General features: G+C 44.3%; 2 protein-coding genes across 2 annotated transcripts; one reads left to right on the top strand and one right to left on the bottom strand.

The window, feature by feature from the left end:
• The first annotated feature begins 294 nt into the window (after nucleotides 1-294).
• Nucleotides 295-2,857, top strand: LOC119315980 (factor of DNA methylation 1-like). The gene is made up of 3 exons (XM_037590397.1): nucleotides 295-1,803; nucleotides 1,992-2,207; nucleotides 2,313-2,857. The coding sequence occupies exons 1-3, from the start codon at nucleotides 295-297 to the stop codon at nucleotides 2,526-2,528; spliced, it is 1,941 nt and encodes a 646-aa protein (XP_037446294.1). The 3' UTR covers nucleotides 2,529-2,857.
• Nucleotides 2,858-4,625: 1,768 nt separating this feature from the next.
• On the bottom strand, nucleotides 4,626-9,294 carry LOC119314198 (DEAD-box ATP-dependent RNA helicase 27-like). Its single transcript, XM_037588966.1, has 12 exons — nucleotides 8,922-9,294; nucleotides 8,519-8,704; nucleotides 7,940-8,125; nucleotides 6,740-6,823; nucleotides 6,608-6,649; nucleotides 6,435-6,524; nucleotides 6,033-6,344; nucleotides 5,906-5,944; nucleotides 5,725-5,829; nucleotides 5,504-5,572; nucleotides 5,308-5,433; nucleotides 4,626-5,037 (listed from the first exon to the last, which is right to left on the bottom strand). The coding sequence occupies exons 1-12, from the start codon at nucleotides 9,162-9,164 to the stop codon at nucleotides 4,858-4,860; spliced, it is 1,662 nt and encodes a 553-aa protein (XP_037444863.1). The 5' UTR covers nucleotides 9,165-9,294; the 3' UTR covers nucleotides 4,626-4,857.
• Between the last annotated feature and the right edge of the window lie 4,121 nt (nucleotides 9,295-13,415).

Genomic DNA, 13,415 nt, shown 5'->3' with positions numbered 1-13,415 from the left:
AATGCATCCTCCACCTTCTTACTCGCAATCTCTCCCCGTGGCCGAGTCCGGGAGCAAGAACCCCAAACCCCAATCATTCTCCACCTTCATGAAAGGCTACCGGATGAGGTCCGAAGCCACTGTCATTGAGACAATCACAAGGCAAATCATTCAACCCCTTGTAAAGTGGGGCAAATCATCCAATCCCCTAACCCAACATCTCTCTAATGCATCCTCCACCTTCTTACTCGCGATCTCTTCCCGTGGCCGAGTCCGGGAGCAAGAACCCCAAACCCCGCGCGACCGCCGACGAGGATGACCCGGACCTGCCCCCACGGGAGGCGCCCCCCGGGATACCTGGATTGCTGCACGAATGGAATCGCGCGGGGGCGGCGGAGCGCCTCCCTGAAATCCGCGCCAACCTTCTCCTCCTGCCCCCGCCCGCGGCCCCGTCCCCGGCCCCGTCCGCCGCGGGTCTCCGCGCACTCGGCCTCCTCAGCTTCGTCCACCTCGACCTCTCCTCGCCCCCTTCCCCCGGCGCCCCGCGCCGCGACCTCGTCGCCGCGCTCATCGCCAATTATCACCTTCGCCGACGCGCTCGCCCTCCCGGCCCCGCGAAGTACCGCGCCGGTCGATCGGGACCCCCCGGCCGGCGTCGACCCCGCTGCCGTGGCCTCCGCCGCGACGGAGTTCATGAAAGCGTACATCTTGACGCCGTTAGCGGCCACCAACGGCGGGAAGCTGCCCATCTATGTCGAGTCGGCGGCGCAGAGGGTGAAGGATGGGATGGCGCATACTGTCGACTGGACATTTTTACTCTGGCGCCTTGTAGTGGAGGAGATGTTCGAGCTGAGGAAGGGGATGAGAAGCGATTGGGCGTGTTACTACGGCGCATACCTGCAGAGGCTCATCTGGGTGAAGAGGCCGGACCTGTTCTTGCCACCACCGGTGGCGCCACCGGAGCAAGCTGCATTGGCGGCAGGAAACAACCACCGGCCAAAAGCCGACGACAATCAGAAGCTCTGTTCAGAGCTGGAGTCCAAGATGCAGGAGTGTGAAGCGAAATCACAGCGGTTTGAAGCGGAGGTTGAGGCGAAATCAAGGCAACTTGATGCTCTAGCTGCGCAGTATCACCACGAAATGAGGAACCTCGAGCAAGATAAGAAAAGGCAACTTGACGCTCTAGCTGCACGGCATCACTACGACATGAGGAACCTCGAGCAAGATAAGAAAATGTTGCAGGATGAGGTGCACACAGTCAAGCTGCTGAATCAGGCTCTGGTTTGCAAGGAAACAGAGAGCAGGGATGAAGTGCAGCGGGTTCTGAAAGAGCTGACTCATGTGAGCAAGCAGCTAGCAGAGCTGAAGGATGAGATGCACACGGTGGAGTCACTTAACCAGGCTCTGGTTAACAAGGAAGCGAAAAGCGACGATGAACTTCGACGAGGACAGGAGGAGATGACAGATGTGAGAAAGCAACTAGCACATTTACAGGAGGAGATGCGCGCCATTGACTTGCTCAACGAGGCCCTGGCTAGTGCCAAGGAAGCGAAAGACGATGAATTGGAGAGGGTTCGGAACGAGCTAGTCCATGTAAGGAAGCAAGCAGGGCATTTGGAAGAGGAGATGAACATACTGGATTCAATCAACAAGGCTCTAGTTGCCAAGGAAAGGGAAAACAGTGCCGAGTTGCAAGACATCCGGAAAAAGATGAAAGATCTAAATGATGAGCGTGAAGGGCTAGAGTCAGACAACAAAGTCCTGACAACCATGGAAATAAGAAGCAACAACGAGTTGCAAGTCGTCCGGAAAACACTGATAGATGTAAGCGAGCAACTAATAACTTCCTCTACTTTTGCACCACATTTCATCATATCATCACTAATTCCCTTTGTGATCGATCTGTTCCAACATTCTCTCACAAGTTCATGTGATAATTTTGCTCTATATCTAATTGAGTCACTGTGCTGTCACTAATTTTACTTGTAATCAATCTTGTGCATTTTTTGCAGGGCTTGCAGAATTTTACGAATGGACATGCACACATAGGTGTCAAAAGGATGGGCGATCTTGACCTCAAAGAATTTGCAAAAGCTTGCAAGCAGGATTTATTACAAGAGGATGCACGAGTTGATTCCTCTGTTCTTTGTTCGAAATGGGAAGCTCGAATTGCAGATCCAAACTGGCACCCTTTTGAGGTCCGCATGAATGATGATGGTAAAGAGAAGGTATGGATAGTCTCCCTTTTACTTTTGTAGACACTTACATCATGTTATAGACTTGCAAACATTTCCGTCATTCCATCTGACAGTACATGCATTACCTGGGTGTAGGAAATTCTGCTAAAGGATAATGCTAATCTTCGGGAGTTAGAAGAGCACGGTGAAGAAATATACACTTTGGTGACAAAGGCGCTGTTTGAAATCAACGAGTACAACCCCAGTGGCCGCTATCCTGTACCAGAGCTATGGAACTACAAGGATGGCCGGAAAGCAACACCGGAAGAGGCCATCAAGTATATCCTGAAATCACGCAAGAGGAGGCGGTGAGCCCATGTACCTGCAGGCTCCATGTGCTCCCTTGGCTTTCATAGAGCTAGTACTTACACCTTGAACTAGACATAATGTGATTTAGTGTCGGTAGATTAGTTGGGTCTTCGTAGTGCTTCACTTGTTCTTACAGATCATGCAACCAGATTAATCGTGATCGCCTTTTGGTTGATAAGGTTTACCAGTTTAGTAGTTTAGTTAGATTCTCCTATTGTACCATTTACATGGATACTGGTACTAATCTCAGACTGCAGACTACCGCTTCTATCTTTGTATATGTGCAGTTCCTGCCCTTGGAAATCTTGTATAAAGGGGTACTTAAACTTTAATCGTAGGCATGTACGTACTGTTTTCATGTGTTAATATGTTTGGAAAGTTTAACCTTGTTTTAAGCAATTTCCAACCTAAGAATCCCTTTTATGTGGTTCATCCTGTTATGGTTTATTTTACCATGGTATTACCAAAATACCAAAATATTGTGTTTAAGTGTCATGTTCTACATTTAGACATCTAATGTTACCTGGCAAACATTGGTTCTTGACCAAGTTCTGCTACCACTCATTCTGTCACGAGTTCAGCACAAGAACTTACTATTGCAGCGGGCAATGGTACGGAAAATGCTGCCCCGATTTATAAAGAAAAAACGAAGGCGCAAAATAATTTCAGCCAGCAATATTTCAGAAGGTCCATGTTTTAGGCCAGGGAGAAAGTTCGGTGAAAAGGCTGGGATACAAATCACCTTCTCACCAACAACGCAAAATGAGTGGGGAGACATGGAGAGATCATGTGCTTCTTGCTATGACAGTGACCACTGATTCAGAAAATGCTCCGTCTGGTTCTAATGAAAGGCAGAAGTGCATAAATTCAGGCAATAATATTTCAGAAGGTCCATGTTCTAGGTTCCAGATAAAGTTTCCATACAAGCCAACCTCGAACCCTTTAAGAACAACATTGCGTCAACAGGTATTTCAGCTCATGTCTTTTAATTTCATCAAACTTTGTCTTAACAATTACTCCCTTCGTTTCTAAATATAAGTCTTTTTAGAGATTTCAATACAAACTACATACGAATGTATATAGACATATTTTAGAGTGTAGATCCACTTATTTTGCTCGGTATATAGTCCCTTATTAGAATCTCTAAAAAGACTTGTATTTAGGAACGGAGGGAATATTATTTTTACGATGGATTGGGTTGCTGACAACAGGAGAAATTATGTTGAAGATAAGTCTGACTGAAAGTTATCAAGAACAAGCTAGTTAATCGTTAGAAAGATAAACAGTGGACAATAAGTTTCTTGTTAGTTTTGTAGTATGCTAACATCATCTGCTGAGTGTTGAGTTGCTTAATTTACAAGTAATTCAACCATGCTTGATTGCTATAAATGCACATTCACAAGAACCGTCAGATTACATCTCAATATAATTGTAATATTTTACTAAATGATCTCTAGGTGATCGTATAAGAAATATTAACAGTGTCTCGCGGTCGTTACTCGTGGCGGCTTATAAGTTGACATATTTGGCATTGTTTGTCTGCAGGAACCTCCAGCTGCAAGGCCACCTCCACCTTCAGGTAACTATAGACAAGTGGTTCAAGCCGAGGATACAAGGGGCGAGGAAGGTGCCTAGTGGTCAGATATCTTACTTAGAAACGGAGGTAGTACTCATGAATCTCCGGTTGTGTTTCGCCAGGGAGACCAGCTTGTTTTGGCGAGTTGAATAGAAACGGCTCAAGCTAAAGGGGAGTATGAGGAGCTGGTTTATGAACTCGATATAACAGAAGATTAAGTTTACAAACAGCAGATGTGGCTGAGGCATTCCAGGTTATATCCACATCACGTTATCTGTTATATTGGCATGCTTTCAGCCCTGTGTAAACTTCATCTTCCATTGCCGCGTCCACACAACCCCCCTCCCCACCCGCTTCCAGAGGAGTTCTCACCAGCGTTCATGGGCTTTTCTTCGCCACCGCCGCCGGGACTATCGAAACCAGGCCGCCAGCGACCCCAACTGTCGTGATATCAAATTAGAATTCAGTTTGCAAGTCCTTCGTCGCGATATCAATCTATTGAGTGGAACCCGTTGCAACACGCGGACAACTCACTAGTCATAGAACAGACACCAATGTACCCCCAAAAAATGTAATAACTACACTTGTTTTAAGAATCCAAAGGGCAAAGGGCATAAACCACTCTTCAGTTTTTTCTTTCTGAAACAACACAACATACATGACATCCAAACATAATATTTAGAGATCTACCAAAAAAGAAGAATCAAAGATGGTGACTTCCAGCATCTCCGATCTTAACCCCCTGATATATCCTTCCTAGAATCTTGCAAGATCCATGTGATCACAACCGCCTCTCCTTCCATAGGGGTTTGAAGGGCTAAGTTCATGCCTCTTTCTGCCGTCCACTTTCCTCATCTTTCGGTGTCTCGATGCACTATTCTCCAGGTTCAGATTCACTTTAGGAGGGCTATTAAAACAGAAAGATGCCGCAACTTTCTGAAAGACAGCAATGATTTAGACATATAACCCCGTAATACTAAAAAACAATTCAAATGCAACTTGATGTAAGGAAATAACAGATGTGCTTTTACTCGACAGCTTAAGATTTTGTAAAGAAAAATAGCCAGAGTACAGAGAAATGCATAGAAACATAATGTCCCCCAACAATTACGGCAGTTTCAGCTTTGGAATGAAACAAAATGTTGAGCACAAACATGTGCAGAAACCAAGGACAGAACCTTGAGAAAGAACTTTGCAAATATTTACCTTGAGATCAAGTTGATGGACATCAAAGATGTCCTTCATAGAGTGTGAGTTGTATGCCAAAAGGTAGGACCTGTAGGCTTCCTTCGCTGACTGGTTTAGGAAGTAATTCCCAGCAACAATTTTCTCCTGATCCAAAACTTGAGCTATAATACTACACTTTTAGACAGCAGGATGGAGTTGCAAAAGAAACACTCACAAGTTTGGATTGCGATTTTGGAACATGCTTTTCACTGAACTCGTATTCAGTCAGAGAAATATTGGACGCCTGCAAGCACACATCCAATTATGTGAAGAATGCATGTTATTGGAGAAGTAAAATCCTTAGCATATAAAACTGTACAAGATTCATGTTTCAAAGTGCTTGAAAACAATATTGACTTCGTAGCCAGACAATATATAGAGGAGGGGGGATATTACGTGCAGGTAAATAAGCAACTTCAGTTCTTCTGGTAGTAAGAACAAAAATGCGCGTCCTTGGCCTTTATCACCTCGGGCAGTACGACCGATTCTGTGAATGTAGTCCTACAAATCAAATTCCTAAGTCAAGTTAGCAAAGGTGAGAAAATAGATAATTTATTTAGCAAGGTTAACTACTTGCCTTTGGGTCATCTGGAGGATCATATTGCACAATATAGTCCTAAACAAGGCAGAAGATCCCTAGGTTAGTCGGGCGATATAGAAAGGATTGGTCCAAATTATTTCAAAACTAAAGGCAAAAACCTTACCACATTAGGAATATCAAGCCCACGTGCTGCCACGTTTGTGCACAATAAGATACCGCTTTCCTCTTTCGAAAATTGGAAGAATGTAGTAGTGCGTTTCTGCTGCTTCAGTTGCCCGTGGATCTCGTGACACTCTATCCCAATGAAATTTAGAAATTCTGCATGGAATTTGACTGAGCTACACGATGAAAAGAACACCATGACCTTCACCTTCTGCTTCATAACCTGCATCTTTCTTAGGAAAGTATACAGAACCAGAAACCTTTTCTCGCTAGGAATGACACAGTAGCCCTGCTGCAAGCCGTCAACGGTAGGCTGCAAGGGCATCAAAGTTAGTTCTCATACTAAATAAATCAAAATTTCCTTCAGAAGAGAGCTGAACAGCAGGGTGAAGCAGTCCCATACCTTTAATTCAGAGTCATCTACTCCAACATAAACAAGCTTTCGTTGTCTTTCTTCCTTTTTCCCAAACGTAAAATTTGCAAAATCTTCAACCTGTGTGATGAAAGCACATAAGCATTGCCGCCAATAGAGAAAATTTGGGAAGTTTGAATAGACTGAATAACAGATCCACTAACCCTTTGAGTCTGTGTGGCAGAAAAGAGAACAGTTTGCTTATTCTGCATAACAATTCCAGGACACAGTAATCTCAGCAGAAAGTTAAAGGCTGCACTTTGCATATGAAATGAAACTGCCAGATGATGACATACCTGAGGGAGGCGCTTAAATATTTGTTTCATGTCCTCCTCAAAATTTTGCTCAAGTATGCGATCAGCTTCATCAATTATAAGGCACTGCAACACAGGGTAAGTTATGTCAGAAAAAATAGGGTAGGTAGAGAGGTCAGGTGTGACATTCATTGCCTTCAACAGCAATTTTCATGAAATTCAATGTCATTTTCCTGCTAAATAGTGACCCATGGCACATGTGCATGCAAGCAAAGCTTTGGAGTTCCAATGGGCAGACCAGCACAGTAGGCAAAATATGCCATTTGCTAACTGCCAAGGTATGAGTGGGCAACAAGATCGATTCCATCCCTGCCCGACAATATATTTACAATGCAATTATATGTTCCTTTCATTAGAAAACAGAATTTAGTATTGGTGATGGCTATGAAAAAAAAAACTTTTATCTATAGATCAAACACTTCTACCACTGTAATTAGTTCCCACTTAATTCGGTTTACAGAATAACAAACAGCATTGTATCCACTGAACTTGCCAATGCAACTACTCCCTCCGTCCCAAAATCAGTGCATTTCTAGGTTTGTCCTTAGTCATCCATTAAGTTTGGCCAAATTTATATTCATGAAATAAGTATCATTGACCCTTCGCCAGACCCAAAGTCGCCGGACCCTGCGCAAGCGGAAGCTACATGCACCGGGCTGCCCCCCTTCTTTTTAAATAAGTATCATTAGAATCATCACGAAATATATTTTCATATTTTACCTATTTGATGTTGATACTCTTTTCTGTACACTTGGTCAGAGTTAAAATAGTGGACTTAGGACAGTGTTAGAACTGCGGTTAATCTGGGACAGAGTTAATAATAACTAACGAACACGAAAACATGTAACAAGCTAACAATAACTTTGTAAAAATAGAAACTATTAGCTTTTACGATTTTGCATATACTTGGAATAATGTAGGCTGAGATTTCAAACATACTCTAATTCAGTATTGACAGGAACACTTTCAGTCATGGACAAGAAAAGGGTAGACTGTAGACACACACAAAGAATTCGCTATAAAATAATCAGGTCACTGATTATGCAAATAGAGTAGAGAAGTATGAAATTGCTGGTTGCATTTGTTATTTAGTGTGGTAACTTAAACATGCGCATTACTTCGACAGAAAAATTTCCTTGAAGGTTTGAAAAAAAAATCATAGAGGCCAGAAAATGTCTTTACCTTTAGCCCTTTGTAGTTGAAACCACCGGTACTTTTCAGATGGTCCAGAAGCCTGCCTGGCGTTGCAACTAATAGATTGACCCCTTTCACAAGCTGGTTTGCCTCACTTCTCATGTTAGTGCCACCAATTACATATCCAAGAGTTTGAGAGTGATACTTCATTAATTTCTTGGCAACATCGTGTGTCTAGAACAAATGAATGAATCAATGAAAAGCATTATTAAGGATAGTGAAGTGTGACTGTGTGAGTCCCTATGAATGAATAGTCTCAGCAACCATATCCAGTATTCAGATACCCTATAGAAAACTGCCTTTTGAAGCTAAACAACTTGCTAACATTTGGCAAATGCAAATTGAAAGGCACTTCAATTTCTTGTCTCCAAAATACTATTAAAATGAGCAAAGCATAACCTTGTGCCTTATATTTACACAGAATTATCTTAGCAAAGCATAACCTTATCTCAGTTGGGACATCTGATTTTGATTGTTTCATTCATAGTAAGTTGAACAGTAATAAAACATGAAAAATAATTAAAAGAGGACTACGGTTGCGCCATGTATATATAATTATATATATACCTGGATAGCAAGCTCCCTTGTTGGGCAGACCACAATAACTACAGTTCCGTTCCTCGGCGTGAAGCGCGCATTGTGTAGCAGTTCGATCGCGGGTATAAGGAAAGCGAGTGTCTTCCCTGAGCCAGTCCTGGCTGAACCCAGCACATCATCTCCTACCATCAAATGAGGTATGGATCTAGCTTGAATCTGCAATCACGAGAACAACCAGGCATGAATACATGCTATTACTCTTACTTTTAATAAGATACCAAAATCCAACATCGCGGCAAAGGGCAGATCGACCCACATAACGAGATCATTCACAAAAACATTCAACCATGGACTTGCACTGAGAATAGAAGCATGTACCTTGCCAAAAAGATGGTGTGATGGTAAAATTTTGACGGAGGCGAGCATGACTGACCTGGGTGAGGTGGGTGTAGTTCATCTCTCTGATGGCCTTGGCAGTGAGCTCGGATACGAAGAGCTCCGAGAAAAGCTCGTTTGTGAGAATCCCACCTCCCTTGCCCTTCTGCTCTTTCTTTTCCCCCTCCTCCATCCCATCCATCCCCTTCTCCTCCCGCTTCCGCTTCCGCATCCCCTCCATCACATTCTCCTCCTTTTCTTCCTCTTCCTCCATGGAGGGGCGGAGCAAGGATTTGACCATGTCCAAGGCTTCGAGCAGTTGGCGGCCGTCGGACGGGCGACGGCGATCGATCAATTCAGTGCAGCCGCCGGAAGACGCTGTTTGTGTTTACCGGCGAACCGACAATCTCGTTAGGTTTTGAGGGAACCGATTACCGTCGGATGTACGTCGATCAGGCAGCTTTCCACGCTTCCAGTATTAAAGTATTTGGTTAGTGGGCTCTGTTTTTTGACCTGAGCCGTTCGCTGGACGGAAATTATTTGGCCGGCCCAATTTCCTAGTTGGTTCCTTTTTTCTCTTATATGTTTCTTATTAATTAATTATTTTCAATGTTTTTAATTTTTTTATATTTTCGGAAAACTAAATACATATGTTCCAAATCTAAAATTACATAAAAAATTAAAAATTTCGAATTTGAAAAATGTTAAGTAGTGGCGTAACTTTAAAAAATGTTGATAGCTTTAACAAAATGTTCATATTAAAAAATGTTAACGTGTTTCAAGAAATGTAAATGGATTTTTTATAAAAAAATCTACAATGTGAAAAGATCTTGTAATTCAAAGAAATGTTTTGTACCACTTAAAAAAAGAACGCTGCATTTTAAAAAATGTTTACGTGTTTCGAAAAATATGTTCGGGCCATTTCTTTAATATTTTTATAAAATGTTTGTGTAGTTAAAAAATATGTTTCGTACCATTAAAGATGTTACAATGTGTGTTTGAAACAATGTTTATCAAATATTCAAAGCATATGTTTGAAAGAAATATTAATCATGTATTTGAAAAGTGTTAAACGTGTATAAAAGATATGTAAAAAGGTAAACATCAAGCATATTTAAAATATTAATTATGTATTTTAAAAATGTTAAATGTGTACAAAAAAGTTCCTCGTGTATACGAAAAATGTAGAATGTGCATGAAAAAATTACACATGGATCGAGGCAGAAACGTTCGTGATGTTGCATCGGGAGGGAGGGAGATGAAGGTTGGGGCAAAAGTATAGAGAGATCCGGCAATGGTGGAGGAGAGGTAAGGAGAGGTAGCTGAAGCAATGGAAGCTGCGGTGGCCGACGCGGTGCTAGTCGTGGTACTGGCCATGGTTGGCTCTGATACCAAGTTGAAATATTTATTGTCCATATTGATTACATTTCATAACTGCTGATAGATATACATGGTTAGAGAAGAGAAAAGGAGGATGTGCATAGGCACTCGCAGGTGCATGCAAGGCCACGACCAAGAGAGGGCCAATAGACTAGGAGTGTACGTTACAACAGAATATGTGTATAACATGTATTTCAACAAAGACATATGACTATGTAGCCCCTGGGTTTCTGTCCAGCGTGTTGCACGCAGACATGCATCCGCTATATGAATAAAATGCCGGGGAGTGGAGTTATTAGAAAAAAGACAATACACAATATTATTGGACAAGTCGGTTGATGGCTTCACTTTTAGTGAGCCATCGTGAAGATCCGCAAAGCTGCATATCAGCATGAAGTAGCGTCGAGCTCGGGTGAGGAGGTGATCCGTCATATTTTTTCTTCTTTTTTTTTGCGGGGTAAAGGGGATTGTATTAGTTAAGTATAAGAAATGTTACAATCCCTGATGATGAGGTCTTGAATAGATTCAGGACTTGCTCCTAACCATACCACAGTACGATTCTCTTCACGGCCGAATTTTGCAAGCAGGTGGCTCGCATGGTTCTGGGCTCGGGGTATCTTTTTCAGGCTTGTACACCAGTCTGACGCCATATGATGCTTGATCTCACCCACAAGCTGGCAGAGAGCAGAGCCATCCCGGCTGGGACTATTAACCATAGCAACGAGCTCCGCTGAATCAGACTCCACCACAAACTGATGTGCACTCCACTGCATCGCCAGATTAATTCCTTCCAGGCATGCACTCATCTCAGCTTCTAGGGCCGAACTACAGCGATGGAGGACGCGGCAAGACGAGAAAATTATCTGACCCATCCAGTCTCTCAGTATCATTCCGGCGCCCGGCGCCCCTGTCGCGGGGATGAAGGAGCCATCCACATTTAATTTGACCACCCCAGCTGGTGGTTTTGCCCAAGGAATTGGCTCATCCGACTGTACCATTGGCTGCACCGGCAGAGGAGGTCCATCCATAATCCCTTTTCCTTTAATAATTTTCTCAACGGACTCGGTCTGGATCAGCTTCAGGGATCGCATGTAACTACATAGGTAGCGACGGGATCCTTCAATAGTTGGTAGCGGCTTATCATGAGTAACCTCATTCCAGGAATGCCATGCGCGCCATAGCACCATCAGGACACGCGCACATTCATCTGCAGGCAGCAAGGTGACGAGTTCAGGGATCCAGTCCGGTGGCAGCTGCTGCATGGTTGCATGTGAAGGTAAGCGCCACACCTCCTGCATGGCATTCCAAAGGGCATACGCATGCGGGCAGAAGTACAGGGCATGCCGGAGATCCTCTTTTGCATGGCCGCAAATCTGACAGTAGCCAGTCACCCGGATGCCCCGGTACTTCTTGTTCACTTCAGTTGCAAGAGCATTTGACATAGCACGCCAGCCAAACGTCCGGACCTTGGGTGGTATAGGAAGATTCCATAGTTGCTTCCATACTTGCCGCTGACTGTCCGGCTGTGCGCTAGAAGATGCCCAGCTCATCGCCTGATCCTTGAGACGCATACCCAGCTTGTAAGCACTTCTCACGGTGAAGATACCGTTTTTTTCAGGATTCCATGCCAAGAAATCTGATTCCTGCCGTGGCGATGTTCTAATCCGCAAGATGGCCTCCACATCAATCGGGGCGAAAGTCGCTCGAATTTTTGATTCATCCCACACTCCGTGTTGATCCAGCAGACTAGAGACTCGGTTTAGGCGAGAGCGGCCTCGGGGGCTAAGTGGCTTAAGCGTTGATGAGCGAGGGATCCAGTTGTCCCGCCATATCCGAACCGAAGCTCCGTTTCCTATCCTCCATATCATCCCTTCCTTGAGAAGCTCAAGGCCATAAGCAATGGCAGACCAAGTCGACGATGGCTGGCCCGCGAACACTGTGTCCAAAATATTGCCTTGAGGGTAGTATCGTGCCTTGAGCACGCGGGCACACAAACTATCCGGGGATTGGATTAGTCGCCACGCTTGGCGGGCCAGAAGAGCTTGATTGAACACCCGCATGTCCCTGAAACCCATGCCTCCCTGCGCCTTGGTTCATGTCATTTTATCCCAACTCAACCAATGCATCTTCCTCTTCCCGTTCTCTTCACCCCAAAAGAAGTTCCGGATCAGCTTGCTTAGATCATCGCAGACTGACATGGGTAGTTTGAACACTCCCATAAGATATGTGGGTAGTGCTTGTGCCACCGCTTTGATTAAAACTTCCTTCCCACTCTGAGCAACATAATTATCTCCCCACAACATGATGCACTTGGTGAGACTCGATTGAAGGTTTTCGAACTTGCCCCGGTTCATGCGACCTTCTGGAGTTGGGAGCCCCAGATATTTGGACTCAAAAACCTGCTTTTCCACCTGAAGTGTTTGGCGTACTGCTTGTTGGTCCGCTGGTGAACAAAGCTTACTGAATTCAATTGAGCATTTGATAGGATTTATGAGCTAGCCTGTGCAAGTGGCATAAGTGTCAATGACATGCTTAACACGGGCTGCTTGCTCCTCTGTGGCCTTGAAGAATAAAAGTGTGTCATCTGCGAATAGGAGGTGGGACACTCCTGGTGCACGGCGGCAGACCTTGACCGGTGTTATACCCCCTGCTATTACCTCGGACTGAAGCAAGGTAGACAATGCATCAGCAACAAAAAGGAATAAAAACGGGGATAGCGGATCACCTTGACGAAGGCCTCTTGATGGGGAGAATGCTTTCAATGGTGCTCCATTAAATTTTACCGAGTATCTCACCGTGGTCACGCACACCATAATCCATTGTACCCACCGGTGAGCAAAGCCCATCTTTTGCATTGCCTCCTCCAGAAACCTCCAATCAACACGGTCATAAGCTTTAGACAAATCGACCTTGTATGCGCAATACTGATTTTGTGGTGTTGCTCCATGCTCCAGGAAATGAAGACACTCAAAAGCGAGCAGGGCATTATCTGTAATGAGCCTGCCTGGGATAAAGGCGCTCTGGTTTTCTGAGATCATCTCACCGAGAAGAGGACGTAGTCTATTTACCAAGCACTTGGACACCACCTTGTAAAGAACGTTGCATAAACTTATAGGCCGAAAGTCCTTTAGTTCAGTCGGGTTGTCTACCTTCGGGATAAGCACGATAGATG

This window comes from Triticum dicoccoides, chromosome 6A, assembly GCF_002162155.2.
Source record: "Triticum dicoccoides isolate Atlit2015 ecotype Zavitan chromosome 6A, WEW_v2.0, whole genome shotgun sequence".
Lineage (NCBI taxonomy): Eukaryota > Viridiplantae > Streptophyta > Magnoliopsida > Poales > Poaceae > Triticum > Triticum dicoccoides.
The sequence above is the reverse complement of the archived record's forward strand: the minus strand, read 5'-3'. Positions and strand labels throughout refer to the sequence as shown.

What these genes read in the sequence shown, in the direction of transcription:
- LOC119315980 (XM_037590397.1), top strand. Translation starts at nt 295, where the DNA reads ATGACCCGGACCTGCCCCCACGGGAGGCGCCCCCCGGGATACCTGGAT. An exon ending in TCCGGAAAACACTGATAGAT is followed by an intron (nt 1,804 to 1,991) that starts GTAAGCGAGCAA and finishes CATTTTTTGCAG; the next exon opens with GGCTTGCAGAATTTTACGAA. An exon ending in ATGATGATGGTAAAGAGAAG is followed by an intron (nt 2,208 to 2,312) that starts GTATGGATAGTC and finishes ACCTGGGTGTAG; the next exon opens with GAAATTCTGCTAAAGGATAA.
- LOC119314198 (XM_037588966.1), bottom strand. Translation starts at nt 9,164, where the DNA reads ATGGTCAAATCCTTGCTCCGCCCCTCCATGGAGGAAGAGGAAGAAAAG. An exon ending in TAGATGACTCTGAATTAAAG is followed by an intron (nt 6,345 to 6,434) that starts GTATGGGACTGC and finishes ATGCCCTTGCAG; the next exon opens with CCTACCGTTGACGGCTTGCA. An exon ending in AGTTGCTTATTTACCTGCAC is followed by an intron (nt 5,573 to 5,724) that starts GTAATATCCCCC and finishes GTGTGCTTGCAG; the next exon opens with GCGTCCAATATTTCTCTGAC.